This window comes from Ovis canadensis, chromosome 22 (genome assembly GCF_042477335.2).
Source record: "Ovis canadensis isolate MfBH-ARS-UI-01 breed Bighorn chromosome 22, ARS-UI_OviCan_v2, whole genome shotgun sequence".
Classification (NCBI taxonomy): Eukaryota; Metazoa; Chordata; class Mammalia; order Artiodactyla; family Bovidae; genus Ovis; species Ovis canadensis.
In genome coordinates, this window is record NC_091266.1 from 36,137,604 (window position 1) to 36,164,695 (window position 27,092).

General features: G+C 41.3%; 3 protein-coding genes across 6 annotated transcripts in view; 2 read left to right on the plus strand and 1 right to left on the minus strand.

The window, feature by feature from the left end:
- ENTPD7 (ectonucleoside triphosphate diphosphohydrolase 7) overlaps window positions 1–2,637 on the plus strand; it is a 39,474-nt gene extending 36,837 nt beyond the window's left edge. The window contains exon 14 of the transcript XR_011252068.1: window positions 1,350–2,637. The gene's annotated coding sequence lies outside the window, so the exon portion shown is untranslated. The remainder of the gene's footprint in view (window positions 1–1,349) is intronic.
- On the minus strand, window positions 2,587–19,237 carry COX15 (cytochrome c oxidase assembly homolog COX15). 2 transcript variants are annotated; one of them, XM_069567232.1, is made up of 9 exons: window positions 18,813–19,237; window positions 17,495–17,685; window positions 14,758–14,880; window positions 14,290–14,476; window positions 11,878–12,045; window positions 9,605–9,686; window positions 7,724–7,878; window positions 5,985–6,098; window positions 2,587–5,049 (listed from the first exon to the last, which is right to left on the minus strand). In XM_069567232.1, the coding sequence occupies exons 1-9, from the start codon at window positions 18,900–18,902 to the stop codon at window positions 4,918–4,920; spliced, it is 1,242 nt and encodes a 413-aa protein (XP_069423333.1). In that variant the 5' UTR covers window positions 18,903–19,237; the 3' UTR covers window positions 2,587–4,917. The 2 variants fall into 2 exon arrangements, with proteins under 2 accessions (XP_069423333.1, XP_069423334.1); XM_069567233.1 differs by lacking the exon at window positions 17,495–17,685 and having other exon boundaries at window positions 18,813–19,181.
- Window positions 18,999–27,092, plus strand: part of CUTC (cutC copper transporter) — a 32,986-nt gene continuing 24,892 nt past the window's right edge. For 2 of the 3 annotated variants that reach the window (XM_069567235.1, XM_069567237.1), the window contains exons 1-2: window positions 18,999–19,264; window positions 22,964–23,035. In XM_069567235.1, the coding sequence (XP_069423336.1) occupies window positions 19,204–19,264; window positions 22,964–23,035 (133 nt within the window). In that variant the 5' untranslated portion in view covers window positions 18,999–19,203. The remainder of the gene's footprint in view (window positions 19,265–22,963; window positions 23,036–27,092) is intronic. The other variant, XM_069567236.1, reaches the window with a different exon arrangement.

Consider the following 27,092-nt stretch of genomic DNA (forward strand, 5'->3'; position numbering starts at 1 on the left):
TCACCTGCCCTCTCTGGTTCTTTTTTCATCTATGACTAGCCAAGATGATTGGCAGCCAGTTCCAAAGGGAGAACAGTTGGCATAAGGAACTAAAGGCAGAGAAGTGATAGAGTAGTTTCAGGAAGAGGGCTGTGGCCCTTGGTTTAGAAGACCAGCCTGCCCAGAAGAATCAGTGGTCAGGTCATCTCTTAGTTTACTCGTAACCCATGAAATAAAGGTTGGTGGGAATGGAGTTTCCAAAAGCAATCACAATCAGAGAATGAGATTTTTTTAATTGAAACTTAAGATTTGTTAACCCCAGTGATTTTATGGATAATGAAACTGACACTCAGAATGTAGTAATACATGCAAATGAAATGCTCATTGATAGAATCTTCTTGCAAGACTGTTTTAACAATATATATAGCTGACTGCAGCTCATCATGCTCAATCTTTATAATTGTCTCATACTCATTTGTGGTTGCTCACATTTAGGAATAAAGTATGAAATACTTTGTCAAAAATAGTATCAGGTTTTCAGTACATCCATTCTGGCTTCTTTAGTTAATATATCCAAGCAACTCATGGTTTTACCATGTAAGGTATAAATGTTTATTAGAGCTACTTTAAGGAACTTGGTTGTATTTATGGGGCAGTTCCTAGACTCCCTTACCCAGTGTGCCATTTCTTTTTGCTGTTTTTAAACTTCTTTCAAACCAGTTCAGAACTAGAATCTAATTTTCCTTTTGGCTGTGGTATGCAATGAAACTTCAATTGGAATTAAGAATTAAGGTAGAAGTAGTAGCAGATGTTTCAAATTCTCCCAGACTAGTCTCAGGTTATGCTAATTTCATAGTCCTACACTAGGGCCATATAGTCTGTCAAACTTGCAAGGATTTGTTGGTATTACAAAAAATATTTGTTAAAAAGACTTTAAAAAAAATCCGCATAGACTTCATTTATATTAGTACATTAGTATATATTACTAATGTAATACTAGTATATATATACTAATATATTAGTATATTAGTTTCCTTTCCCCTCTAATATTTCACTATTTTTCAGTACCATTATTAGAGGGACAGAGGAGGAATACATTTGTTGACTTTCTCTGCAAGTCTGAGCAATAATATCATTTTATTGGAAAACTGAATCATTACCCATACTACAAGGGCTTTCTACTCTTAAAATGTATTCAATCGTTGCTTGCCATTTTTATGAAGACCAAAGCTGAAAAAAAAATTGAGAATCCCAGCATGAGTGTAGCCATGCACGCATGATGACTTCAGGCAAGCTGAGGCTCTCCTTTTTAGGCAGTGCAGCCACTCATAGGTCTTCTGGCAGCTGATCACTCCTCTCCGCTTCTCCAGGTAAGGCAGCCCTGCGACTCTCTGAAGCAGCCCCTCCTACAGAGCCACCTGCCAGTTGAGCCTGTTAGAACTGCTGGTGGTGAAGGCACTGCCCCGTAACTAGCTTCATAAAAGTCTTTCTCTGCAAGCAAGAATCGCAGCCACTCTGATTTCTGGAATTTGTTGTTGTGTTTGAAATTTTTATTCTACAATCCCCCTTTAGCTGAACCCTTCAAGTATACACCTTGTCTCCTCCATGATTTCTGCCTTGAGCATGGGATCCTGCAGTGCTGAAAGGCATCTTTTTATTACGTCCCTCAATGAAAAACTCCCTCTTGCTTTCAAAAACCAAAGGCTGCCTGTATGGCATTACTTTGGGTGGGTGGGGGGTTGCTAAGTTTGTATGTTTTTCTAACACTTAACATTAAATAATAGTTTTGCTGAACAGTTATTGAAATTCTGATACTGTTAAGTAAGTCAGTGTTGAACAAAATACACAATGCATATTAGAGAGGGGATGCATTGTCCCTTATGCAGGGACATGGGTATTTTTGTTACATATACCAGTATACAACCCACCATCATGCCAGGACCATAAGAATTGCTGCAGATAAACTGGTTATCCTACTATTGTGACCATCAGTGTTGGTCTTTGCAGCCAGCATCACTTTTTGTTGTTAAGTTGTTGGACTCTCTTGCAAACCTCATGGTCTGTAGCCTGCCACACTCTTCTGTCCATGGGATTTCCCAGGCAAGAATCCTGGAGTGAGTTACCATTTCCTTCTCCAGGGGAGCTTCCTGACCCAGGGACTGAACCCAAGTCTCCTGCGTTGGCAGGCAGATTCTTTACCACTGAGCCACCCGGGAAACCCAGCATCACTTTAGGCAGTGGCTAATAATGACCCTTGCCACAATGGACAGGATTTGTCAAAGTAAGTTAGACAAAAGATATTCTGCATTAATTAAGAAAGCGAGGTATTTTAATTGCCTTTGGTATTTTAAAACCAACCGACAGGATTGTTGGCTTTTGAAAATATTAAAGGAAATTCATTTCATCTTCTGGGTATGATGACTTAATTTGAAAGCAGTGTCTGGGACATCAGTCTGTAATCATCCATTTTCCATTTATTCATGCAATATTTGGTGGTATGTGTCTGGTTCTGGGAATAATGCAAACAAAATAATTCAGATAATATCCACTCACCAGGAGCTCAGAGATGGGCATTAATAAAGTTATATCACTAAATGCAATCAGATCTGTTTTTCCAAACTTACTCATCTTTAATAAAAGAAAAAAAATGAAGTAAAACATCTGCAACTTGAAATTATTTAATTCATTTGGTACTTTTTTTTTTGGAGGGAACAGTAGCAGCATTAGCATATGGTTCTTTGAGTTGGATCAGACTGCCCTCTCCAGACTCAATTATTAACTAAGAACAACCTTAATTTGGGGATCAAGAGATGATAGTTTGGGAACCTGCCCAGTGACTGCCGCTCTCATTCTTTAGTGAATTCTATCTGGAAGAGGTGATACCCCGCTGGCACACTAACCAGTATCAACACAGTGGATTAAATGAGATAGGGTGAGAGGAAATTTGGAGGGAATGGGAATAAGCTGGTCAGAACTTTCTAAGGTAAGTAGACTACTAGGGCTACTAGTGGTTCCCAAACTTGTCAGCACATCAGAATCACCCAAGGAATTTGCTAATTATGGCTTTCAGAGATTATGATTTAACTGATCATTGCTAAGGCTGGGGTCAGGATTCTGAAAGATTCTAATGTGAGAGAAGCTGGGAACCACTGCTGGCAACAGCAAAAGCTGTTTCCTGGCCAGGATTTTTATTAAAAAAAAAATCAAAGACAAACTGCTACTTCTATTTTGCTAAGAACCATTTGAGGATGATACACTGCTGGTCACACTGAAACCCAGAGGATACTGGAGTTGAAAGGGAACCGTGATCATTAGTCCAGCAGCTGTACAGGGGCACACCTTAATGTCATTTATGGCTCCCAGATCTGTTTAGCCTGCATAATGTTCTAAAAAACTTGAGACCATTCACATAAAAATCTGGATGTTTGGTTTGTCTGAAAAGTTGAATCTCACAACTGGACCTGCAGAGCAGCAACAGGTTAGCACTCAGCAGAGGTTTAGCCCCTTGATGGGCACCTGCTCTCTGGGTTCACCTGTTTGCACCAGTCTGCCCTAGCAGGCATCTGATTTGGTCCAGGTGGCTCCTATCTTCTACAAAACTAAAAACTAACTTTCTACAACTTTTACCCACTGCTCCCAGCTCTTCCTTCTGCAAGAAGGGGCTTCAACTTGTCAAGGGCAGGATTCTTGCTGCCTCTAAATGTTCTCCAGCTGAATACTCCTAGTTCTTCCAAGTATTTCCGGTGTGAAACAGGTTCTGGACTCCTTGCTGTCCTGGTTCCTGCCTCTTGATACATACGTGCCATTGAGTATCCTCCTTAAAACATGCAGTACCCAGAATAAAATGCAGCACTTGCAGTGTGGTGTTCTGACTATGGCTGTGACACTTCTATTCATAGAATCTCAAACACCATTAGTTTTTACCATTGTCATCACATGGTTGGTTCATACTGAGCCTGTGTCCAACTGAAGTCCCTAAATCTTTTTTTATATGAAGATGATAAGCTAGTTTTCTCTATCCCAAACTTACATAACCTATTTAAATGAAGATGTTACATTTATGACTGGTTTAATTTCATCTTGATGATGTCACTCTGGAACTGTTTTGTGATTGTCATCTATTCTATCAGCAATGTTGGGTTGCTCCATCCTCAAATATGGTCTTTGTGATGCCTTCATCCAAATTGCTGATTTAAAAGTGTTGAATAAGACAGAGCCCTGTGAAATATCAACAGAGGCCAAAATCACACCAATTCACTAGTCAGTAATTTGTTTAAATAACCAAAGAGATGTCCATGTACTACACCATCAAGGCTGTATTTTTCTTATCCCTAAGGCTCTTAGGAAACCCTTCCAGGAACTGATTTATACTATTCTCCATTCATCCCATGTAGTGACGTAACAGCCCTATCACAGGAGGAACTAGGTTAGTGCTTTCCCCCATTTTGAAAATCAAGACACTAGAAGAAAACAGCTATTTCTTGCTGAAGGCTATCTGAGTACTTTAGGACACTGCTAATCCATCCATTTGAATCTCTACCTGATCGAAGTACAGTTGAGATCATAAGAATTTCTATTCAGGCAGAATCCAGGACTCAGGAGTTCAAGGAAACAGATTATACATGTAGAACCAACAGCTTGTCAACATTTAAGAAAACTGACACAGAACCTGTTAAGTAGAAAATGACACACAATTCTTTCTCTACATTAAATCTGATTTTCAACAGATTTAAAAAGGAACCTTGAGCAAAACCACACTTAATGACTTGCCTGATCCAGTGATTGTCCCCAAAACAGGCAAAGAATTTAAATAACTTGACCAATTTGGAAACCACCTGGTATGCCAAGGTCCTCCTCTCAGAAAAGCTCAAATTCTTATGCTCTCTGATGATCTCTCAAAAGCACAGTTTCAGTCCTAGGAAGCTGATCTTCTGAGAATTATTTTGGGACTCTTCGGAGTTCATTCATGAGCCAAAGGGCAACGCTGAGCAGAGCCAGGGAGCCCGACTGGTGAGCGGCAGCCAAAGGAGTTGGGACATACATCAGCAGAGTACTAATGCCCAAGCCCGCCTGTCACAAAGGAGAGCAAGCAGTAAGCCAAGGCGGAGACACACATTCAGAGCTGAAATGACTGGCATGGGTGACCAGACACACAAACCCTCCACACTTTCCCACCAGAACTTTACAGAATATATTTTAAAATTTCACAAGCAAATAGACTTACAACAAAAGAAATTCAAATTAGATAAAACTAAAATTCCCCCTAATCATCCTTCATCTAGCCCTGTTCTCTTCCCCAAAGGTAGCCACTATTACCAGTTTCTCATACTTGTATTTTTATATACATGCTTAAAGAAAAACATAACAGCTTTTAAAAAATGTATTGCTCTGTCATTTTTTTTCACATAATAATGTCTGTCTTGAGATCTTATTATTTTAAACTGCTGTACAGTATTCCACAGTATGGCTATATCACAGGTGTTTATTTAGGTGGTTTCTAATTTTCACTTATCACAGTAATTCCATCATGAATTCCCTGGGAACAGCTCTTTGTGCATTACAGTATCTCCAGGGCAGGCAAAAATAAGCCAATGTGCTTGATCAAAGGACTAAACATTTTAACACTTCAAAAAATATTGCCAAATGTCCTCAAAAAAAAAAACTATAACAAATCATGCTCTCACCAAGAATATACAACTGTAAGTTTTCCTATACCCATGTCAATGCCTGATTTTTTTTTTCATTTTTTCCCAATCTGACAGGAATAAAATGGCACACAGTGCTTTAATCTGTTCCTCTCTGATCCTGAGTGAGGCCAAAGGAGTTTTTCATATTTACTGGCCATTCATCATTTCTCTTGTGAGAATTGTGTCTTAATATCCTTTACTTATTTTATTTTCTGGTTGTTCATCTTTTAGTCTACGATGAATATTTTCTCCTAGCCTGTCACCTTTCTTTTTAAATTTTGTTTTGGGGACACCTTCAGAATCAAAAGTGGCTTATACCTGTGTATACGCCAAAGCTAGCAGAGTGGTGGCTGCTATCTTGGTGCTTCGAGGAAGGGGAATTCTTCGGGAGAGGAAGTAGAGTACCGTAATGGCAGTAACTGAAGTGATGCCCTGTAGGGTAGAAAAAGTCTCATCAGGTGCCAAAAGAATGTCCTACCCCCTGGTTTCTGCTCACCTTCCAGCTAATTCCCCCAGATCCACTGAGTAACTACTCAACACTTTCCCCTCCCAGGCAGAGAACGACCTGATGACTCCTCAAGCTCCTCCCTGCTCCTCTTCTGCTCGCCACTTCAGTGCAGTGGAGGCGTGGCTCCGCTTAAAGTTTCTGCACTTTATACATACTGTCTCCCAACAATCTTACCCACCTTCCAATGTGGGTGTCTGCCCGGTGTGGCCCTCAGGTTTTAAATTACTCTTTGCATCAATTCAGTTCAATTCAGTCACTCAGTCGTGTCTGACTCTTTGCGACCCCATGAACCGCAGGACGCCAGGCCTCCCTGTCCATCACCAACTCCCAGAGTTTACCCAAACTCATGTCCGTTGAGTCGGTGATGCCACCCAACCATCTCATCCTCTTACCCTAATTTTATCTCTATTCTAATCCTGTATTTTTAAAACAAGGCTGATCCCAGCACATGAGAGTTACTATTTTCCTGGGCTATGAGTAGAGGAGGTAGTGGTTCTTCCAGCTAGTGTTAAAAAGATCTAAAGTCTCCCTTTCATTACCACTTTAGAAAGAGTGTGGAGCCGGCAGTAGGATTTCCCACCTTCCATGATATCAAGGAAAATGTTTTCTATCATTTTCTATACCAATTTCACATTTTTCTCTTCCTAGCCATCCAATTTCAACCAGACTTTACTTATTCCAAAATGCTGTGTGGCAGTGGGGACTGACCCCACACAAGTTAACTTACCCTAGCCTAGCATTCCCTCTGGAAATGAGGCCCCTGGGCCCCTCTCTCTGGGTGCCCTACTGTCATCTCACGCTCAACCTACCTCAGTCTGCTGAAATCCTCTGTCCCTAGCTCAACACTCATTTCAACAGTCCCATTCCTGCTGGTGTGTTTTAAACGTGTCACAGAAGAAACTCTAGGATCGCCTTTGATCTTTCTTCACTTCTGTTCCTGCAGCCAGTCTTCTAAGCACAACAGCCTCTTTCAGATTCGTCTTCTCAAGTCTGGGTCCTACCATGAAGCCCTGAACCTTATCACTCTCACAGCATTACTACAATAGCACTACTGCTTCTCCCAGGTCTCCTTGCCACTAATCTTTCCCTGAGCTCTGATTTATCATGCTCAGGCCACCAAGCAATCTTAACATGACTCAGAGTAGGTCCGTAACAAATATTAGCTTAAATAAGATGAGGAGTATTTATGATGCTCTTAGCTCCTTGGGGTCTTGGTGCAGCCCTGATGAGTATGTGTTCAGCAACCACTGTCTTTACACTCTCTCCTCTACTTGGCCTCATTTCTGCTAAAATGACTCTTCTTTGCATGTGCAGGATTGAGGAGAATTAACTTTAAAAAGCTGGCAGTATCCTGCACGTCAGAATTTGGCTAGAAGCATGTGGATAGTTAAGACAGAAACATCACATCAGAAAACTGGTACTAAATTTCTTCTAAAAAGAACTGTAGTACCCAATCTACCATCTCAGTGTTGCTAGCAGTGCTTCAGACACCCATAGCCTGTGAGAGGTTCCTTGTGTGTAGTAGCCAGTAACCGCCAGCCAGACTTACCAGAACCCGGTGATCAAACTGCACCATGGTGGGATTCTCGAAAACATTCCTCAGGAGAGGGGAGAAGGTAAAGAGATCCTCTGGGATCCAAGATTCTCCCATCTTGGGGAAGGAGTTGTAAACAAGTCCAGCATCCAGCCCTGCCACAAAAGCCCCTGGGTTCCAAGGTAAATAGTATTTATTAAAACGAGAGAAAGAAGAGAGAAACTAGTTCTGACATGAAAGTGAAAGTTCCCTTTGTGACCCCATGGACTGTAGCCCGCCAGGCTCCTCTGTCCATGGAATTCTGCAGGCAAGAATACTGGAATGGGTAACCATTCCTTTCTCCATGGGATCTTCCTAACCTAGGGATTGAACCCAGGTTTTGATCTGCACTGTGGGCAGATTCTTTACCCTCTGAGCCACCAGGGAAGTTCTGACATAGAAAATGTTTATTATGTCAGAGTTAGACAAAAGGAATAGTCAGACAATAGAAAGATCTACAGCAGGGGTTCTCAAACTGTGCTGTATTCACCAAGGAATACACCACAGAAACTGAAAAAAACTTGCATCCTCACCTACTTCCACCCCAAGATTCTGGCATGCCTCCCCTAGAGGGCCAACGAGAAGCTCTAGAGAGAGGAATATTTGGAAAAGTTCCTTTACTGACTGTGAGATGAGTTCTCCTTACTGCCTCGCCTCCCTACCGCCAACTGATCTATTCTGGAACTAGTTAATTTACTCTTTCACGTCCTCAAGTTTCCACTTAAATGTCATTTTATCAAAGAGATCTCTCCAATAATCCTCTATAAGATAGCACACCCCAACCCCATGTCGATCCCCTTATCTTGCTTTACTTTCTTCGCAGCACACAACATCATCTGGCATATTATGGGTTTTATTTATCTGTCTTCCCCAAGTGCTCAAAAAAATCTTATAAACTAAACCCTGGATAAACATACGAAGAAGGTATCCATGAATGGATAACTGATCCATTATTTATGATCACAGAAGATTTAGGTATGTTAAATCATATTCTTTTTTTAAATTGCATTTATAAAGTCAAAATTCATGTTCTTCCATCAAAAAAAGGGGGAGGGAGATTTGGGTGGGATCACTGGTTTGATGGTTTTATTTAGAGCTGTGCTATCCAATCAAACTTCCTGCAATGATGGAAATGTTCTATATCTGTCATCCATCCATACAACAGCTGCAAGCCACCCACTGTGGTTACTGAGCACTTGAAATGTGGCTACTGTGACTGAGAAACTAAATTTTATTTGCTTTTAAGTAATTTAAGCTTAAATAGTCACATGAAGCTAGTGGTTATTGTACAGGGCAGGTCTAGAGTAAGAAAGGTAGAGCTGTGATTTAAAGAATGAGAGAGATCTGTTTTAGTCTCTTTGCCCCAATAAACTCCCCACCTAAAGGCCATCTTTGAGGGCAGGCTTTTGTCTGACCTATCTTGGTATAATGTAATAACAATAATGTTTATATGATAACAGCTAACACTTACATAGCCTTTGCTACATGTGAGGTGCTAAATACTTCACATATATTACTTAAACTATTATCATCTTCCCCATTTTATAGATGAGGTCACTGAGGCCCAGACAGGTTACACAGCTTGTCCAAGGTCATATAGTTTATAGATGGTAAAGCCAGGTTCTGAACCTAGACAGTTTGGATCCAAGTAGATGTTCAATATTTTTGTTCAACTAGCTGAAAAGCAGGATTTGGGGAAGGAAGGAATAGAAAACAAGAGGGTGAAGATGAGAGGGTGGGTATGAGAGAGGCAGGTGTGAGAAGGAGATATAAAGATGCAGGAGGAAAGCATGAGGCAAGAGATCCCACCTGAAGAGCAAAAAGAAGTTAGGCCACCTTTGATAAGAAGAGTCCTACCTGAGAGAGCCGTAAGGAACACCAGGCCTGCAGTTCCATGAGCAAATCGTCTCAACCGCAGGAGCTGACGCGTTTCAGGCAACTAAATGAGAAAATTGCCAGAGACACTGACTGCAGGAATTGGGAAAGGCAGCCAGATCTCCAAGGACAAACTCCAGAGACAATCTGAGGCCAGATCTTCTCTGACTCCTAGACTAGGTTACGTGCTCCCAGATTTTATTAAATGTATACATTTACTATTTGTCTTTCCTGCTACCTTGTAAGTTTTGTGAAGACAGGAACTGCCATCTCACTTGCTTACTACAGTAATCCTAGCCCAGTAGATGGCATGTAAGTATTCAATATACATCTGTTCAGGAATGGAATGATTTGCATCGTTCAGGGAAAACCATTTCACCATGGTTAAAATGATGTGGCTTAAGGTAAAGAACTGGATTTTCATGTCATGTGTAATATTTAGTGTTTAGCAAATATAATTAGAATCAAAACTGTAGAGAGAGTAGAGTAGAGATTCTTGCATTTAGTGTTTCGGGTAAATTGTTTTTATTTTACTGTAGCCAGCAGCCAGCCTGTGATAATAATCAGGAAATCAACAAATATTTAGTAAGAACTTTATACACAGGCAAAATGAGCACACATGCAAGCAGAAAGGGAAGATACAAAGGAAAGCCAGAGTGCTGCCCCCAAACGATTTACAATCTAGTATGTGAGGAGTTAGGTATCATTACTAAGATTTCATAGGACAGTGTCTCAGCACTGGCCATTAGGATTTTCTGTGATGATAGAAAAGTTCTATTATCTGTGCGGCCCAATATGTGGCTATGGAGGATCTAAACAGAGGCTAGAGCAAGTGAAAAAAAAAATTTAAGTTAATTTTATTTAAAGTTTAAGTAGATAACAAGTTTGTTTATACAAAGTTATTTTTACTTAATTTTAATTAGAATTTAAACAGCAATAGTGGCTAGGACCTATTGTGCTGGACAGCACAGTTCTATATGGTTGACTATCATCTCAAATCCTTTCTGTAATTAGTGGAATATAAATAAACAAAAAGAGAAAAACAATTAATAATTTAAAAGTCATTGGTAACCTTTAAGAGTACCATTCAGTTAGGAGTACTTAGAAGACTGTCCTAAGCACTGTACACTTGATATGTGCAAGTGTAGGAGTGAATGTGTAGACGGATATAGATGGGGTGAATGGGGAAGCCAGATGACAAGAAGTGGAAAAAAAGAATGGGTTGTTAGGATGTACAGCTATAGATGTAGATTAGTTTTAGGAGTCTGGCTTTGAAAGTAAGAATAGGAACTAGTCAGATGTGAATTACCTACTATACCAATGTTTCAACCCCATCTGGCTTCCCTGTGGGATGAGTGCCAAGTCAACAACTCCTGTTCTTACTGGGATCCAGACCTCTGGCTCCAGATAACTACGAGATGATTCTACTTAAAAGTCCTACTATCTACCTAAACCTCACTCCATGAACAGCTTATTCAGGCCAACCATGACTTTGACACCTAAAATAATCAGCATTTTAAAATGTATTTCCTTTTAATCAGCATACAGAGAAAATACTTTTAGGTGACATCACTATGGTTTACTATATTGTCAGATCTGCTGAATGGTAGGGTCCCCATGGGAAAAATAAACAACTTAACATGGCTTTTGTACGCCACTAAGGTCCACAAGCAACTCTCATTCTGGCCTTCCTCACCTCTCCACCCATCATCCCGCTGGGAATCAGAAGTCAAGTGGTCAACTTCCAGTCACCTATAATGAAAAGAACATCTTTTTGGGGTGTTAGTTCTAGAAGGTCTTGTAGGCCTTCACAGAACTGCTCAGCTTCAGCTTCTTCAGCATTACTGGTGGGGACATAGACTTGGATTGCTGTGACAGTGAATGGTTTGCCTCAGAAATGAACAGAGATCATTCTGTCATTGCTGGTATTCATTCCTTCTTTTACTACAACTCATGTTTTCATCTTTTTCTTGATAGGCAATGCTGACAAAATATTTGGCTCCTATACTAATTATCCTTTGAATAAGCCACTCCTGCCCAAAAGCATAAGTGCAGGTTTTACTTTGCCATCCTGAAGCTATCCAGAGTCTCAGAGTTGACTGTTTCTCTAAACTTTGGTTATATCCAGCTTCTAGTAAACTGATCGATGTTGCTAAGGCAATGTATGTATTTTGACATGCAACTTCCATTTAGGACCAGAATTTCCATCTCTGACCCTGTCCACATGTGTGGTAAACAATACAGACTGACTTTACCTTGTGCTGAGGAAGCAGCAAGGAGAGCGAGGTCCATAAGCTGGCACAGTAGAGCACAAGGGCTGATCCCAGATGGGCAGCAAGGCGGTACTGACTGACTCGAGGGATGTCATGGGAATCTGGTTTTTCTTCTAATCCACTTTTTACCATATACCATCCCAACAGGCCCTATAATCACAAAGAAAAAGGGTAAACAAAACAAGATTGAAGCTATCTATACAACTTGACTCCCTGAGAAAATGAGTATCCTCTGACCCCTCCTTTCCATATGTTCCCATATCCCTAGGAATAAAGGAATTGAGACCTACCCAATTTCCACATACAGCACCATAAATACTTAACCACTGTTTAACATTTTACTGAAGCCTATAGTCAAAGCTGTGGTTTTTCCAGTAGACAGGTATGGATGTGAGAGTTGGATCATAAAGAAGCTGAGAGCCGAAGAATTGATGCTTTTGAACTGTGGTGTTGGATAAGACTCTAGAGAGTCCCTTGGACTCAAGAAGACCAAACCAGTCAATCCTAAAGGAAATCAGTCCTGAATATTCATTGGAAGGACTAATTCCTGAAGCTGAAACTCCAGTACTTTGGCTACCTGATGGGAAGAACTGACTCATCTGAAAAGACCCTGATGCTGGGAAAGATTGAAGGCAGGAGGAGAAGGGGACGACAGAGGATGAGATGGTTGGATGGCATCACTGACTCGATGGACATGAGTTTGAGTAAACTCCCAGAGCTGGTGATGGACAGCGAGGCCTGACGTGCTGCATGCAGTCCATGGGGTCGCAAGCAGTCAGACACAACTGAGTAACTGAACTGACCTGAAGAGCCAAATACAGAAAAGTACACAAACGTGTATTTTGGACAAAACCTTTTGGACAAATTCTTGACATAATTTAACATTACGTAAATAGTGAAATATGAAAGTAAAAAGACAGGTGATTTGACAAAAACTAGACTGTGAAAGCTCTGGAGAAGCTTGACAAAGATAACTGCTTAGAAACAATTATTCTCATGTTAGGTGGGAACAGACAATTATCAAAGTTTGTGGGAGGGCAAGTCATAAAAATCTGTAAAGTTTTTCAGGCAAATTGGTTTGCCAGTGTCTAAATTTCTACTCCTTTTTAAAAAAAATTATAATGAAAGTACATGCTTAACTGCAAAAGTTTAAGGTACGTATTATTATTCTACGATTCTCTGTTTAACTGACTTTTCATTTAACAAAACTGTCAGTTCTAGTCATATCGGATAAGGTACAGCCCTTTCACGCCAACCCTCACCAGCTAACAAATCATGTTAATATAAATATATGCGCCTCAAGGTCTCTGGCTATTTCTTTCCCCCTTCACTATTACCCTAGATGTTCTCATTATCTTGATTTTATCTGCAGAGCGTGCTAGAGGATGAGGGCATTCACAGTGTGATCTGCCAGCCCCCACTTTCTTCCTCCCAAAACCCTATCTGCCATCTTCAAATTTTTGCCTCCCTGAAAGTCTGACTTGTGTTTTTTTTTTTTTTAATTTTAAAACAAACGTTTGTTTCACCAACTACCCCTAGTTTCTATTAGATTTTTATTATGTCTAACTCTTTATCATCTGTTTCTATCCCTTCTATTTTGTCTCTTTCCTCTCCCTCCTTTTTTTGTAATCATGAGTTGGTATTCTAACCACTTTGATTTAAATCAACCAATTAGCTTCCTCCTGACCAAATCTTGATATTTCTTCAATGCTCTGAGACGCTTCGTTAGAGCCTGTATATCTTGCCCCACATACTCCCATGTGTCCTCTCTAACATCCCTTTACTTGGCTCTCAGGCTTCCCTAACCCCAGAACTGCAGAAATCATTCTTTTCCTTAAGAGAAGTTCAACTTACACAACTTTAATCACCATTTACACTTGAACATCTCTCAGTTACTTCTGTATTCAAAGATCCTTCACCCCACAAAATGGTTCTCTCTGGAAATTTCCCTATTTGTTTCTACAGCCATTCTAGCATAGGGATCCCACTTCTCTATAGAGCAGGCAAGTTAGAAAAAGGGAGGAGACCAAGGACTCAGAAAGAGCACCATGATGGGAAAGAAACTCTAATTCTTGTGACACAAAAACATATTTACTGAGCGCTTACTGATTCCAGACACTAAGTACTTTGCATGCACGATCTTTTTAAATATTCATACAACCTAAGCATTAGGGTCTATTATTTTCCCCATTTACGGGTAAGACAAGCACAACCTACAGAGGTTAGACAACATGCCCTATTAGGTGACAGAGCTGGGCCTTGAAGCCAGGCCTATGACACTAAAATCCATGTTCTTACCCCCTTTGTTATACTGTTTCAAAGATTACTTTACTAAAAACATGTCCACTAGCTCCTGAGAACATTTCTGCTTTCCCAAACTTGAGTAAATCTCACCTGGAAGCAAACTAAACCACAGAGGGCAAGAACACGTCCTTTCAGGCCACGGGTGAGCCAGCCCTTTTTCCAAAAGTAGGCAGCAGGCAGGATGTATGCAAGGCCTACAAGGCGACCCCACATTCGGTGTGAGTACTCCATGTACCAGATGAACTTGAATTCCGCCAGCGTCATATCATGATTCAAGCTGGGTGAAAAGGGAAGTCAAAAACAGAAAGATCCATCTGATTTTTATTTTCTGACAGAATGCAGGAACATTCTTGGTTTTGAAACTTGACTAGTCTGCCATCTTCCTCATCAGCCACCTCAGAATCACTTTGGAAATGGAGGTTTAGAGTAGGAAGCTTGCTAAACATACCTAAATCACATATCAAAGAAGAATAGAACCTACTGTTCTGAAATGTTTTAAATAAGAAAAAGATTGAGTGGATCTACTAGGATGTCTACCCATTTTTCTATAATACTTACATTTTAAATTCTGGAAATTGCTGATATTTTTGGAATTCTGCTTCCCATTCCTCTTTGCTTGTGGGTGGCTTCATCTCCTTTATTAAATGCCAATCTACCATTGAGAGGCCAGACTCTGTCAACCTTAAGATAGGGAAGAAATTCGAGTGTATGTGTTAAATTTCAGTGTGTATATGGGTGTGCACCACACTCGATTACTCATAAATGGTTTACAGTAGCAAGCAGATCTGAACTTGACTCCTATAAAAGTAAATGTATCATTTCATTGTTTCCTCTTTTGACAACTTGCTCTCTTCTTACTGCTTAGAATTTTGTCAGAAAGAGCTGCTATCAGGTACAAATTTCTTTACTCCTTGTTCTATTTCATTAAACTCTCCTTATTTCTTTCACTAGCATTCCCTGACAGATAAAATCAACCCTTAGACCAAAGAAATGTGCCCTAAGTGCATAGCCAATATTATTTACACAAGGGGAAGAGACTGCTACAGATATAAATCAGTTGAGGTTACTAAGTGAATTTAAAGACAATAAAAATCAAAACGTATTGATTATCCTACATAACACATAAGGTAAGGGCACAGGGAATGCAGAGAGAATTTAAGGAAGACATACTTTAATAACACTAGAAAGTATTTTCACCAAACGGGGTCAGGGTTCCAAAAGTAAAAAAGCCAACTTCAGGTCTGAGGCAGGATGTGTACAAGACAAACCTGGAACATCTTACCCAGAAAGCAAGGGATCAAAGTTTACCAGGTTCCTGTCAGAAAGACTGGAGTTAATCTGAAGAGGTTCCCACTGACTAAAGATAGGACAACTGGAGCAAACCATCACCACTGCAATGGACTGAAACAAATCAAATATATTTAAACCTATCAGCTCATTAATACTTAAAAACTCACTTTATTGGTCACTTTTGGAAAATGCTTGGAACCAACTTATTACTTTGAAGATTGATAAATAAAGGGAAAGGAATTAAGTGTTTATCCTGCCTTTCCTAACATGTTGTACCTCAGCATAACCAAATCATTGACGAGAGAAAGTTTTTTATAGTTGAGCTAATAAAATACCTATTACAATTTTGCAAATCTAATGAAGTAACAGATTTAGGCAATGATCATCAAGGGCTGTTGACATCTTTAACAGACACCAGATATTTATGAATGATCCAGTCACCTATGAAGTAGTTTGCTCCCTGTCCCCAACCTGAACCCGATCAAGCAACAAGTTTGTCTACAGGAAATACAGGGGACAATGTTGTTGTTGTTGTTGTTCAGTTACTCAGTCATGTCTGACTCTTTGCAATCCCATGGACTACAGCATGCCAGGCTTCCCTGTCCTTCACTACCTCCCAGAGTTAGCTCAAACTCATGTCCATTCAGTCGATGATACCATCCAACCATCTCATCCTCTGTCATCCCCTTCTCCTCCTGTCTTCAATCTTTCCCAGCATCAGGGTCTTTTCCAGTGAGTCAGCTCTTTGCATCAGGTGGCCAGAGTATTACAGTTTCAGCTTCAGCATCAGTCCTTCCAATGAATATTCAGGGTTGATTTCCTTTAGGTTTGACTGGTTTGATTTCCTTGTTGTCCAAGGGACTCTTCAAGAGTCTTCTTCAGCACCACAGTTCAAAAGCATCAATGCTTCGGCGCTCAGCCTTTATTATGGCCCAACTCTCATATCCATATATGACTACTAGAAAAACCATAGCTTTGACTATATGGGACTTTGTCGGCAAAGTGATGTCTCTGCTTTTTAATAGGCTGTCTAGGTTTGTCATAGCTTTTGGAACATGTTAAATACCATAAATGCTATTAGCAAAATCCAGACCGTGAGAAACTACAAAGTACAAATGACTTGGGTTTTTTCAACAATAGCAAAAAACTGCAAAGGGTGTAGGGGAGGTGGAAGGAGTAGAATCCAAATCTATAACATCTCTCTATAGATTTAAAGAGACCTGGTCGCTAAGAGTCGGACATGATTGAGCGACTTCACTTTCACTTTCGTGCATTGGAGAAGGAAATGGCAACCCACTCCAATGTTCTTGCCTGGAGAATCCCAGGGACGGGGGAGCCTGGTGGGCTGCCATCGATGGGGTTGCACAGAGTTGGACACGACTGAAGCGACTTAGCAGCAGTAGCATAAGCAAGAAGCATGCATGGGCTTCCCAGGTGGCGCTAGTGATAAAGAATCTGCCTGCAATATATGAGATGTAAGAGACACAGGTTCAATCCCTGGGTCAGGAAGATCCCCTGGAGGAGGGCATAGCAATCCACTGCAATATTCTTGCCTGGAGAATCCCATGGACAGAGGAGCCTGGTAGGCTACAGTCCAAGGGTCGCAAAGCATTGGACACGACTGAAGCACCGAAGCATGAAGCATGCACAAGAACCAACAGTGAGATGTGGAACTTATTTGTATGTAATTCAAACAAACTGTACAGAAATTTTTGTGACAAATCTGAACTCTGATTGTAGGGGGAAATATACACAAACAATGCACAGCTAACAGTTAAGACCTGAACCAGTCTTTATGAAGGGCTTCTACAGCATGCATGCATTAATAAAATCCTAAACTGTTCTATGGTGGGGCAAGCCATCAGACATGTTCCTTGTATAGGCCTCAATTTCTGCATACTAAAATGTGGGAGCTAGACTAGATGATTTCTAAGGTCCCTTCCCCTTCCGTCATTCTGCATGTCTACTGATGATCCAAACAGCTGACTATGAACAAATTACTCACCTCGTTACTCCACCAAGAATAACTGCTCCAGCCACTGTCCCGCTGCAGACCAGGAGCCATCGGCCCACCACCCGCTCAGCAGCCTTTGAAGGGAGGGACACTGTACCCCTTCCAGGTTGCAAAGCTACATCGGAGATAGTGCTGTATTGCCCTGGCCTCAAGGGGCGCCTGATCCCACAACTGCAACCACACTAAGGATCAAGACAGACAAATTACAACTGGAGAAAGAAGAAAAGGCTTCACTCCACTGCTACTCACACAGTCTCATTGTGTCTGGTATGAAGTACCCTGGTCATATTTCCACTGCTACTGTCCAGGTAAAACATCATCTCTTATCTGGGCTGCATCTACCCCCAACTGGTTTGCCTGCCTCCAATCCATCCCCACACTACATGAACCTTCTGTCTCTCATATTTCTCCCAGACTTAACTCTACACCTAAATATGGATTAAATAAGGATTATTTCCTTTCTTTTATATGATTTTTCTCTAACTGGGGTTCTACTTGTCCCCTGACTGACCTATCACAGATCTCAGCTGGGATGTCACCTCCTCTAGGAAGTATTCCCAGACGCCCCTACATATGTGCTGGGTCACTCTCCCAGCACACTATACCTGTCCATCACACAGCAATGTATCATTTAGTACACAGAGGTTGTCTCTACCTCCCACTAAGCTATGAGCTATAGGACAGCAGTGTCTGGTCAGTCTGGCTTCTACAAACTTCGTTTCATACACAGTTCCTTTACACAACAAGACCTTAATAAAGATTTGACAAATGAGTTACAAACAAATGAACTGTGACTTCCTCTAGGGCAGGAGACTTGATATTTTATCTTGCTTCCCTGACTCAGGGATCAAATCTGAGTCTCCTGACTCTTCTGCATTGGCAGGTGTATTCTTTACCACTGAGCCACCTGCGAAGCCCAGTTAACTAAGTAACTTTAGACAAATTAAGCCTCAAGTTACTTCTCTGTAGAATGGAGTTACAATCCCTAACCTGACTACCCAGTAGCTTTGAGCAGAAATCAAACATATGGGTAAAAATCACTGAGCTTTTACTATGTGCTAAACCTCTGTGTATACTAACACAACACTTATGAAGTGCTATTATTCCCATTTTGCAGACGAGTACATTGAGGCTCAACTTGGCTAAGAGCACACAGCTAGTAAGTGGTGGGTCCGGATCCGGACTCAGGAGCCCTAGACACAGTGAAATGCCTTGTGAACTTCAAGGAGCCAGAGAAACGTGATATGTGAGGATATCTCTTGCCCCTTTCACCCCATGCTCGCCTGCGCGACTCGGTGCTCTGCCCTACCTGTGTTCCAGGCGCCACCCTAGGAACCAGAAGCCGGAGACACGGGCTCCCCAGCAAGGCCGTCAAGGGCGTAAAGAGTAATCGCTGCATACTATAAACAGTGCCCAACGGCCACCTTCAAGCTCCTGCGCTCTCTGGTCTCCTTTCTCCGCACCGACTGAAGAAGCACTTCCGGGTCACACAAACGAGCTCCTCCTCTTCGGAAGGTCGGAGCGAGCAGTGACTGCGCCTGCGCCAGTTTCTGGGCTTTCGCGGGGGCTGCTGGGGCGTGGACGTCGGGGACGCGCCGGGATGCGCGCAGCTGGGAGGACGCGCCTGTCTGGTCGCGCGCGTTGGAACCCGGACTCTTTGAGTGGAAACCGAAGAAGCACGAGGGACGAACGCGTGGAGCATGAAGAGGCAGGGGGCCTCCTCCGAGCGGAAGCGGGCGCGGATACCATCCGGGAAGGCGGGTGCGGAAGGTGGCGGGGTGGGGCGGTGGCCGACTTTGCCGCGGGGTGCGGGTCGGGCCGGGTCGGGCGGGGGTTCTGGCCCGTGGATTAATCGCGATTTCCCTGGAAGTACTTTCTCCTGCTCCTCACAAACACCCCACTGTGAGGCGTAATCTGTTATTCGGCTTTAAACATGTGAAATCTGAGGGGCTGATGGCGAGAGTGGCCCGGCTCTGGAGCCAGATAGGTGTGTAGGTTCGAATCCCGGCGCCCCCACCTCTCGTCGTGCGACCGTGTTCAAATTGGTTAACTTTCAGCCTCGCGTTTCCCATTGCCACACGAGGATACTGGTACCCTCTCACGGCAGCGCTGGATCAGTGTTTGACCTGGAGGGGCCGCTTAATAACCTATAGCTGCTGCGGCGGGGATAGGGGTTGTCCCTAAAGCCACACCGCTTCGAAGTGGCTAAGCTTGGCTGCCCCAAGCTGCAACAGGATCGGCTGGCATGGCAGGTGCTAGGGAATTTGCCAGGTCCCTCCTCCGGAAACTTGGTTCCTCCAAACTAGCTGTTCTGAAACTTTGATCGCAGGACGCCTTAACTCTCCTAAAATTATTGAGAACCTCAAAGACCTTTTATTTATATAGGTTAAATTTATTGATATTGGACATGTTAGAAATTAAAACAGGACTTTTAAAAAGAAAGGGCTTCCCTTGTGGTTCAGCAGGTAAAGAATCCTCCTGCAATGCGAGAGACCTGGGTTCGACACCTGGGTTGGGAAGATCCCCTGGCAAAGGGAACGGCTACCCACTCCGGTATTCTGGCCTGGATAAGTCCATGGGGGTCGCAAAGCGTCAGATAACGACCGAGCGACTTTCTTTCTTTCACAAACAAAAGCCCATTACATGTTGAAACTTTATGAAAAAAAAAATCACTATTTTCCTAAGCAAACAAAAAATAGAATAGTACCAAATGTTTTATATTTTTGCAGATCTCTTTAATGTCTGGCGTAATGGAATTCTCATTAGGAATGGAGTGCTTTTGCATTCAGTGTGACAGGTAGCCTCTCGAAAACTCCACTCTGCCTGTGAAAGAATGAGAGTGAAAAAGGCAACTAAAATCTTGGTATTGTTACTAAAATAATTTTCACTGTACAGACTCTGAAAGTGTCTTAGAGGCCCTTAGTCCAGACTTAACTGGACAGCTACACTGAGAACTGCTGCTCCAAACAAATCTCTTTGATCCCTTCAAATAACTTCCTATTTTAGGACAACTGCCTTACTCTTTTCTTTTTGTCATAGCCTTTTATGTGCATCCTTACTCTCTTCTGGCCAAGATCTTTTTTTTTTTTTTTTTTGGCCACAGCCTGCAGCTTATGGGATTTTAGTCTCCTAACCAGGGATCCAACTTGAGGCCCTGGCGTTGAAAGCCCAGAGTCTCAACCACTGGTACATGCTCAGTCGCTCAATGGTGTCTGACCCTATCCACTCCATGGGCTGTGCCCCACCAGGCTCCTCTGTCCATGGGATTTCCTGGCAAGAATACTGGTGTGGGTTGCCATTTCCTATTGTGGGGATCTTCCCTACCCAGGGATTGAACCCACATCTTCTGCATTGGCAGGCGGATTTTTTTACCACTGAGCCTCCTGGGAAGCCCCTTAACTACTGGACTGCTGGGGAATTCCCGCCAAGATCTTGTCTTCTGTGAGGGAAATGGTACCCCTACAGCACTGTTCAGTTAGATTGATCTAACAGCTGATGTGGGTGAACTGTCAGGAAACCCATGGAATTAATGCTGTGCTCTTGGCTAAGAGCATAGCCAACATTTGGCCCTTGCAGAGTTTGAGGCTGATAGTCTCTTAAATAAATGAGACATTTGCAGTTTGGTGTTAGGGAATGATAGATTTTTGTTTTTCAAATTGAAAGTTGATTTTAAAAAACTATAAAAGCAGCATTAGGTAAACAAACAAACAAACAAGCAGTAAAGTAAAAAGAAGAAAGTAAAAGTAATTTTAAATACTACCACCTAGAAGTAACAATTACCAGCATATGCTGAACATTCCTCTAGATATTATTGCATGAAGTATGCATTCATTATTCTTAAGTTTTTTAAGAAAAGTATGTGCTTACAGAAAACATTCAAAACTGTTTTCATCACACTCTTTAGTGTAAATACATGAATGTTTATGAATTTATAATCATTCAGTTCAGTTCACTGGCTTAGTTGTGTCTGACTCTGCAACCACATGGACTGCAGCACGCTAGACTTCCCTGTCTAGCACTGACTCCCTGAGCTTGCTCAAACTCATATCCATTGAGTCAGTGATGCCATCCAACCATCTCATCCTCTGTCATCCCCTTCTCCTGCCTTCAGTCTTTCACCATCAGGGTCTTTTCAGATGAGTCAGTTCTTTGCATCAGGTGGTCAAAGTACTGGAGCTTCAGCTTCAGCATCAGTCCTTCCAATGAATATTCAGTACTGCTTTCCTTTAGGATTGACTGGTTGGATCTCCTTGCAGTCCAAGGAACTCTCAGGAGTCTTCTCCAACACCACAGTTCAAAAGCATCAATTTTTGGCACTTAGCTTTCTTTATGGTCCAACTCTCACATCCATGTCATCATTCAGCCTTTAGTAAATTTTTGTGTGTCTATTCTGTACTATGAGCTATGTACTATAAGCAGTGTGCTCACTGTAATAAAGATTTCTCTCATAAAGACCTTAGTTAGGAACTTTAGTTCAAGTAAGAATGATCAGGCACCTATCTACATAAATAATGATAAGAGAAAACGTTTTAAAGAGGAACGTTTGGATTATAAAGAGTTATCTGAACTCAAAAAAGGGAGACACAGTTTTCTACCTGGGGAGAGAGAAGTATCATGGAAATGTGATATGACTTGAACCTTGGAAGATTTTAGTGTTCAAAGATAGAGCTGGAAGCACTGTGGATTGAAGAGCTAACTAGGAGCAGGAATGGGGATCAGGGAGAACTGGAGACATGTAGAGGAAATAATGTATAGTTAATTAATGACAACTATACTTCCTGTACAATTAGTAGGTACTATTTACTTTACATGAATTATCTCATCCTCTTTACTCTGATGTAAGTATTAAAACCTACTTTGGGGCTTCCCTGTTATTTCAGTTGGTAAAGAATCCACCTGCAAGGCAGGAGACCGAAGTTTGATTCTTGGGTCAGGAAGATCCACTGGAGAAGGTATAGGCTACCCACTCCAGTATTCTTGGGCTTCCCTTGTGGCTCAGCTGGTAAAGAATCTGTCTGCAGGGCAGGAGACCTGGGTTCAATCCCTGGGTTGAGAAGATCCCCTGAAGAAGGGAAAGGCTACCTACTCCAGTATTCTGGCCTGGAGAATTCCATGGACTGTATAGTCCATGGGGCCACAAAGAGTCGGACATGACTGAACAACTTTCAACCAAAAAAACTCAGTTTTGGGGAAAACTTAGGCTAAGTAACTGGTCTAGAATCACATATTAACAAATTTGTTAATATCCCTGCTCTTAAGCATATATACCTTATAAAGAAATTTAAATGGATTCTGCAGGCATTGATATATTTCATTGCATGCATGGACCCTAGTGTACTTAACCTAGTTACCTATTACTAGACATTTGGATTTTGGCAGCAAAATGTAAAATATTTGTATTTGGCTTGGTCTGGATGGAAAGTACCCTCATGCAGTTTCATCGTTCTCCATGTATTTTAGGAGCAGCAAATGGGTTTCTCATGGAAGTGTGTGTTGATTCAGTGGAATCAGCTGTAAATGCAGAAAGAGGAGGTAAGAGAAATTACGGAATGAATGGCAGTTGGCAGTCCATTAAGAGTTTGAAAATGAATCCTGTGAACTGAACTTGAGAACCTTTGTGATCTCTAAAAACAACCAACTAACTAGAAAACCTACTGATCTTCTAGTCTTACTTCCCCAGTAGATTACATTTTGACCTAAGTGTCCATGATAGTGATTATGAACCTACTTTTTTAAAAAATTGAATTTAGCAAAGATACAATTTTTTCCAAGCCATTAATTTTAGAGATTTGATGTTTTTTTCATTGTCAAGACTTATCATTATCTCTTTTTTTTTTTTGAATGTTATATATTTTACCTCAAGGATTCTTTTGCACCCTAACTTGCTTTAATAAGAAGCATAGAAATTCCCATCATCTCAGCATCAGAAAAATTTTTAGACTTCATTATGCAAAATTTCAAATATATACAAAAATAGAATATTATAATGAATCACCACATACCCATCAGCTTTAATTATTTTCGGTACATGGCCAATCTTTCAGTTGTATCAGAGGTGAGCAGACTTTTTCGTAAAGAACAAGACAGTATATATTTCGACCTTGCTGGCTACATTGGTCATTGGTCTCTGTCATATATAGTTTTTTCTGGTCATGCTACAGGGTTTACAGAGTCTTCGTTTTCCTCGCAAGGGACTGAACCTGTGCCCTCAGCAGTAAAAGAGTGGGAGTCCTGACCAAAGGACCACCAGAGAATTCCTACTTCTTAGTTTTTTTAAATAATCCTTTGAAAGGGTAAAAACCATTCTTAATTTGTCAGTTAAAAAGAATGAAGTACTGGTCAGTCTGCAACACAGATAAATCTTGAAACACTATTCTAAATGGAAAAAAGTCAAAAAATACCACATATTATATGATTCAACTTATATGAAATGTCCAGAATAGGCTAATTTTTTATAGACTGAAAGATTTGTGGTTGCCAAGGATTGAGGAGCCCTGGGGAGAAGAGAAAATGACTGCTTAAAGGGTATGAGGTTTCTTTTGGGGGTGATGAAAATGTTCTAAAATTGCATAATGGTGATAGTTGCCAAATATTGTGAGCATGATAAAAACTGTTGAATTATACACTTTAAATGGGCAAACTGTATGATATGTGTGTTTTTCTTAAATACATAAAAAATTTTAAACTTGTATGCTTTAACAAAAACAAGCTTGTAAGCCTTTGGCCTCCAGACCATCTGAGCTATATTCCTACATTTCTTACCCCATCCCCAAATTATTTTGAAGCAAATCCCAGACATTATGTCATTTCATAATCAAGTATTTCAGTATCCCTAAAAGATAAAGTATCCTTGAAAACCACAATCACAGAAAACTAACCAGCCTGATCACATGGACCACAGCCTTGTCTAACTCAGTGAAACTATGAGCCATGCCATGTAGGACCACCCAAGAAGGACAGGTCATAGTGGAGAGTTCTGACAAAACGTGGTCCACTGAAGAAGGGAATGGCAAACCACTTCAATATTCTTGTCTTGAGAACCCCATGAACAGTATGAAGAGGCAAAAAGATAGGACACTGAAAGATGGACTCCCCGGGTCGGTAGGTGCCCACTAAGATACTGGAGATCAGTGGAAATAACTCCAGAAAGAATGAAGAGATGTAGCCAAAGCAACAGCACCCAGTTATGGATGTGACCGGTGATGGAAGTAAAGTCCAATGCTGTAAAGAGCAATATTGCATAGGAACCTAGAATGCTAGATCCACGAATCAAGGCAAATTGGAAGTGGTTAAACAGGAGATGGAAAGAGTAAAAATTGATGTTTTAGGAATGAGCAAACTAAAATGGACTGGAATGAGTGAATTTAACTCAGATGACCATTATACCTACTACTGTGGATAAGAATCTCTTAGAAGAAATGGAGTAGCCATCATGGTCAACAAAAAGGTCCAAAATGAGTACTTGGATGCAGTCTCAAAAACAACAGAATTATCTCTGTTCATTTCCAAGACAAACCATTCAATATCACAGTAATCCAAGTCTATGCCCCAACCAGTAATGCTGAAGAAGCTGAAGCTGAACAGTTCTATGAAGACCTACAAGACCTTCTAGAACTAACACCCAAAAAAGATGTCCTTTTCATTATAGGGATCTGGAATGTAAAAGTAGGAAGTCAAGAAATACCTGGAATAACAGGCAAATTTGGCCTTGGAGTACAGATTGAGCAGGGCAGAGGCTAGTAGAGTTTTGCCAAGAGAATGCACTGGTCATAGCAAACACCCTCTTCCAACAACACAAGAGAAGACTCTACACATGGACATCACCAGATTGTCAACACTGAAATCAGACTGATTGTATTCTTTGCAGCCAAAGATGGAGAAGCTCTATACGGTCAGCAAAAACAAGACTGGGACCTAACTGTGGCTCAGATCACAAACTCCTGATTGCCAAATTCAGACGTAAAATGAATAAAGGAGGGAAAACGAGTAGACCATTCAGGTATGACCTAAATTAAATCCCTTACAATTATACAAATAGATTCAAGGGATTAGATCTGGTAGAGTGCCTGAAGAACTATGGACGGAGGTTTGTGACGCTGTACAGGAGGCAGGGATCAAGACCATTCCCAAGAAAAATACAAAAAGGCAAAATGGTTGTCTGAGGAGGCCTTACCAATAGCTGTGAAAAGAAGAGAAATGAAAGGCAAAGGAGAAAAGGAAAGATATGCTCATTTGAATGCAGAGTTCCAAAGAATAGCAAGGAGAGATAAGAAAGGCTTCTTCAGCGATCAATGCAAAGAAATAGAAGAAAACAATAGAATAGGAAAGACTAGCAATCTCTTCAAGAAAATTAGAGATACCAAGGGAACATTTCATGCAAAGATGGGCACAATAAAGGACAGAAATGGTATGGACCTAACAGAAGCAGAAGATATTAAGAAGAGGTGGCAAGAATACACAGAAGAGCTATACAAGAAAGATCTTCACAACCCAGATAATCACGATGGTATGATCACTCGCCTAGAGCCAGACATTCTGGAATGTGAGGTCAAGTGGGCCTTAGGAAGCATCACTACAAAGAAAGCTAGTGGAGGTGATGGAATTCCAGTTGAGCTGTTTCAAATCCTAAAAGATGATGCTGTGAAAGTGCTGCACTCAATATGCCAGCACATTTGGAAAACTCAGCAGTGGCCACAGGACTGGAAAAGGTCAGTTTTCATTCCAATCCCAAAGAAAGGCAATGCCAAAGAATGCTCAAACTACCACACAGTTGTACCCATCTCACACGCTAGTAAAGTAATGCTCAAAATTCTCCAGGCCAGGCTGGAACAGTATGTGAACTCTGAACTTCCAGATGTTTAAGCTGGATTTAGAAAAGGTAGAGGAACCAGAGATCAAATTGCCAGCATCTGTTGGATCATCAAAAAAGCAAGAGAGTTCCAGAAAAACATCTGCTTTATTGACTATGCCAAAGCCTTTGACTGTGTGGATCACAACAAACTGGAAAATTCTGAAAGAGATGGGAATATCAGACCGCCTGACCTGCCTCCTGAAAAATCTGTATCCAGGTCAGGAAGCAACAGTTAGAACTGGACATGGAACAACAGACTGGTTCCAAATCAGGAAAGGAGTACATCAGGGCTGTATATTGCTTATTTAACAATAAACAATTTAACTTATATGCAGAGTACATCATGAGAAATGCTGGAATGGATGAAGCACAAGGTGGAATCAAGATTGCTGGGAGAAATATCAATAACCTTAGATATGCAGATAACACCACCCTTATGGCAGAAAGCAAAGAAGAACTAAAGAGCCGCTTGATGAAAGTGAAGGAGGAGAGTTTTAAAAAGTTGGCTTAAAACTCAACATTCAGAAAACTAAGATCATGGCATCTGGTCCCATCACTTCATGTCAAATAGATGGAGAAGCAATGGAGACAGTGAGAGAGTTTATTTTGGGGGGCTCCAGAATCACTGCAGATGGTGACTGCAGCCATGAAATTAAAAGATGCTTGTTCCTTGGAAGAAAAGTTATGACCAACCTAATCAGTATATTAAAAAGCAGACACATTACTTTGCCAACAAAG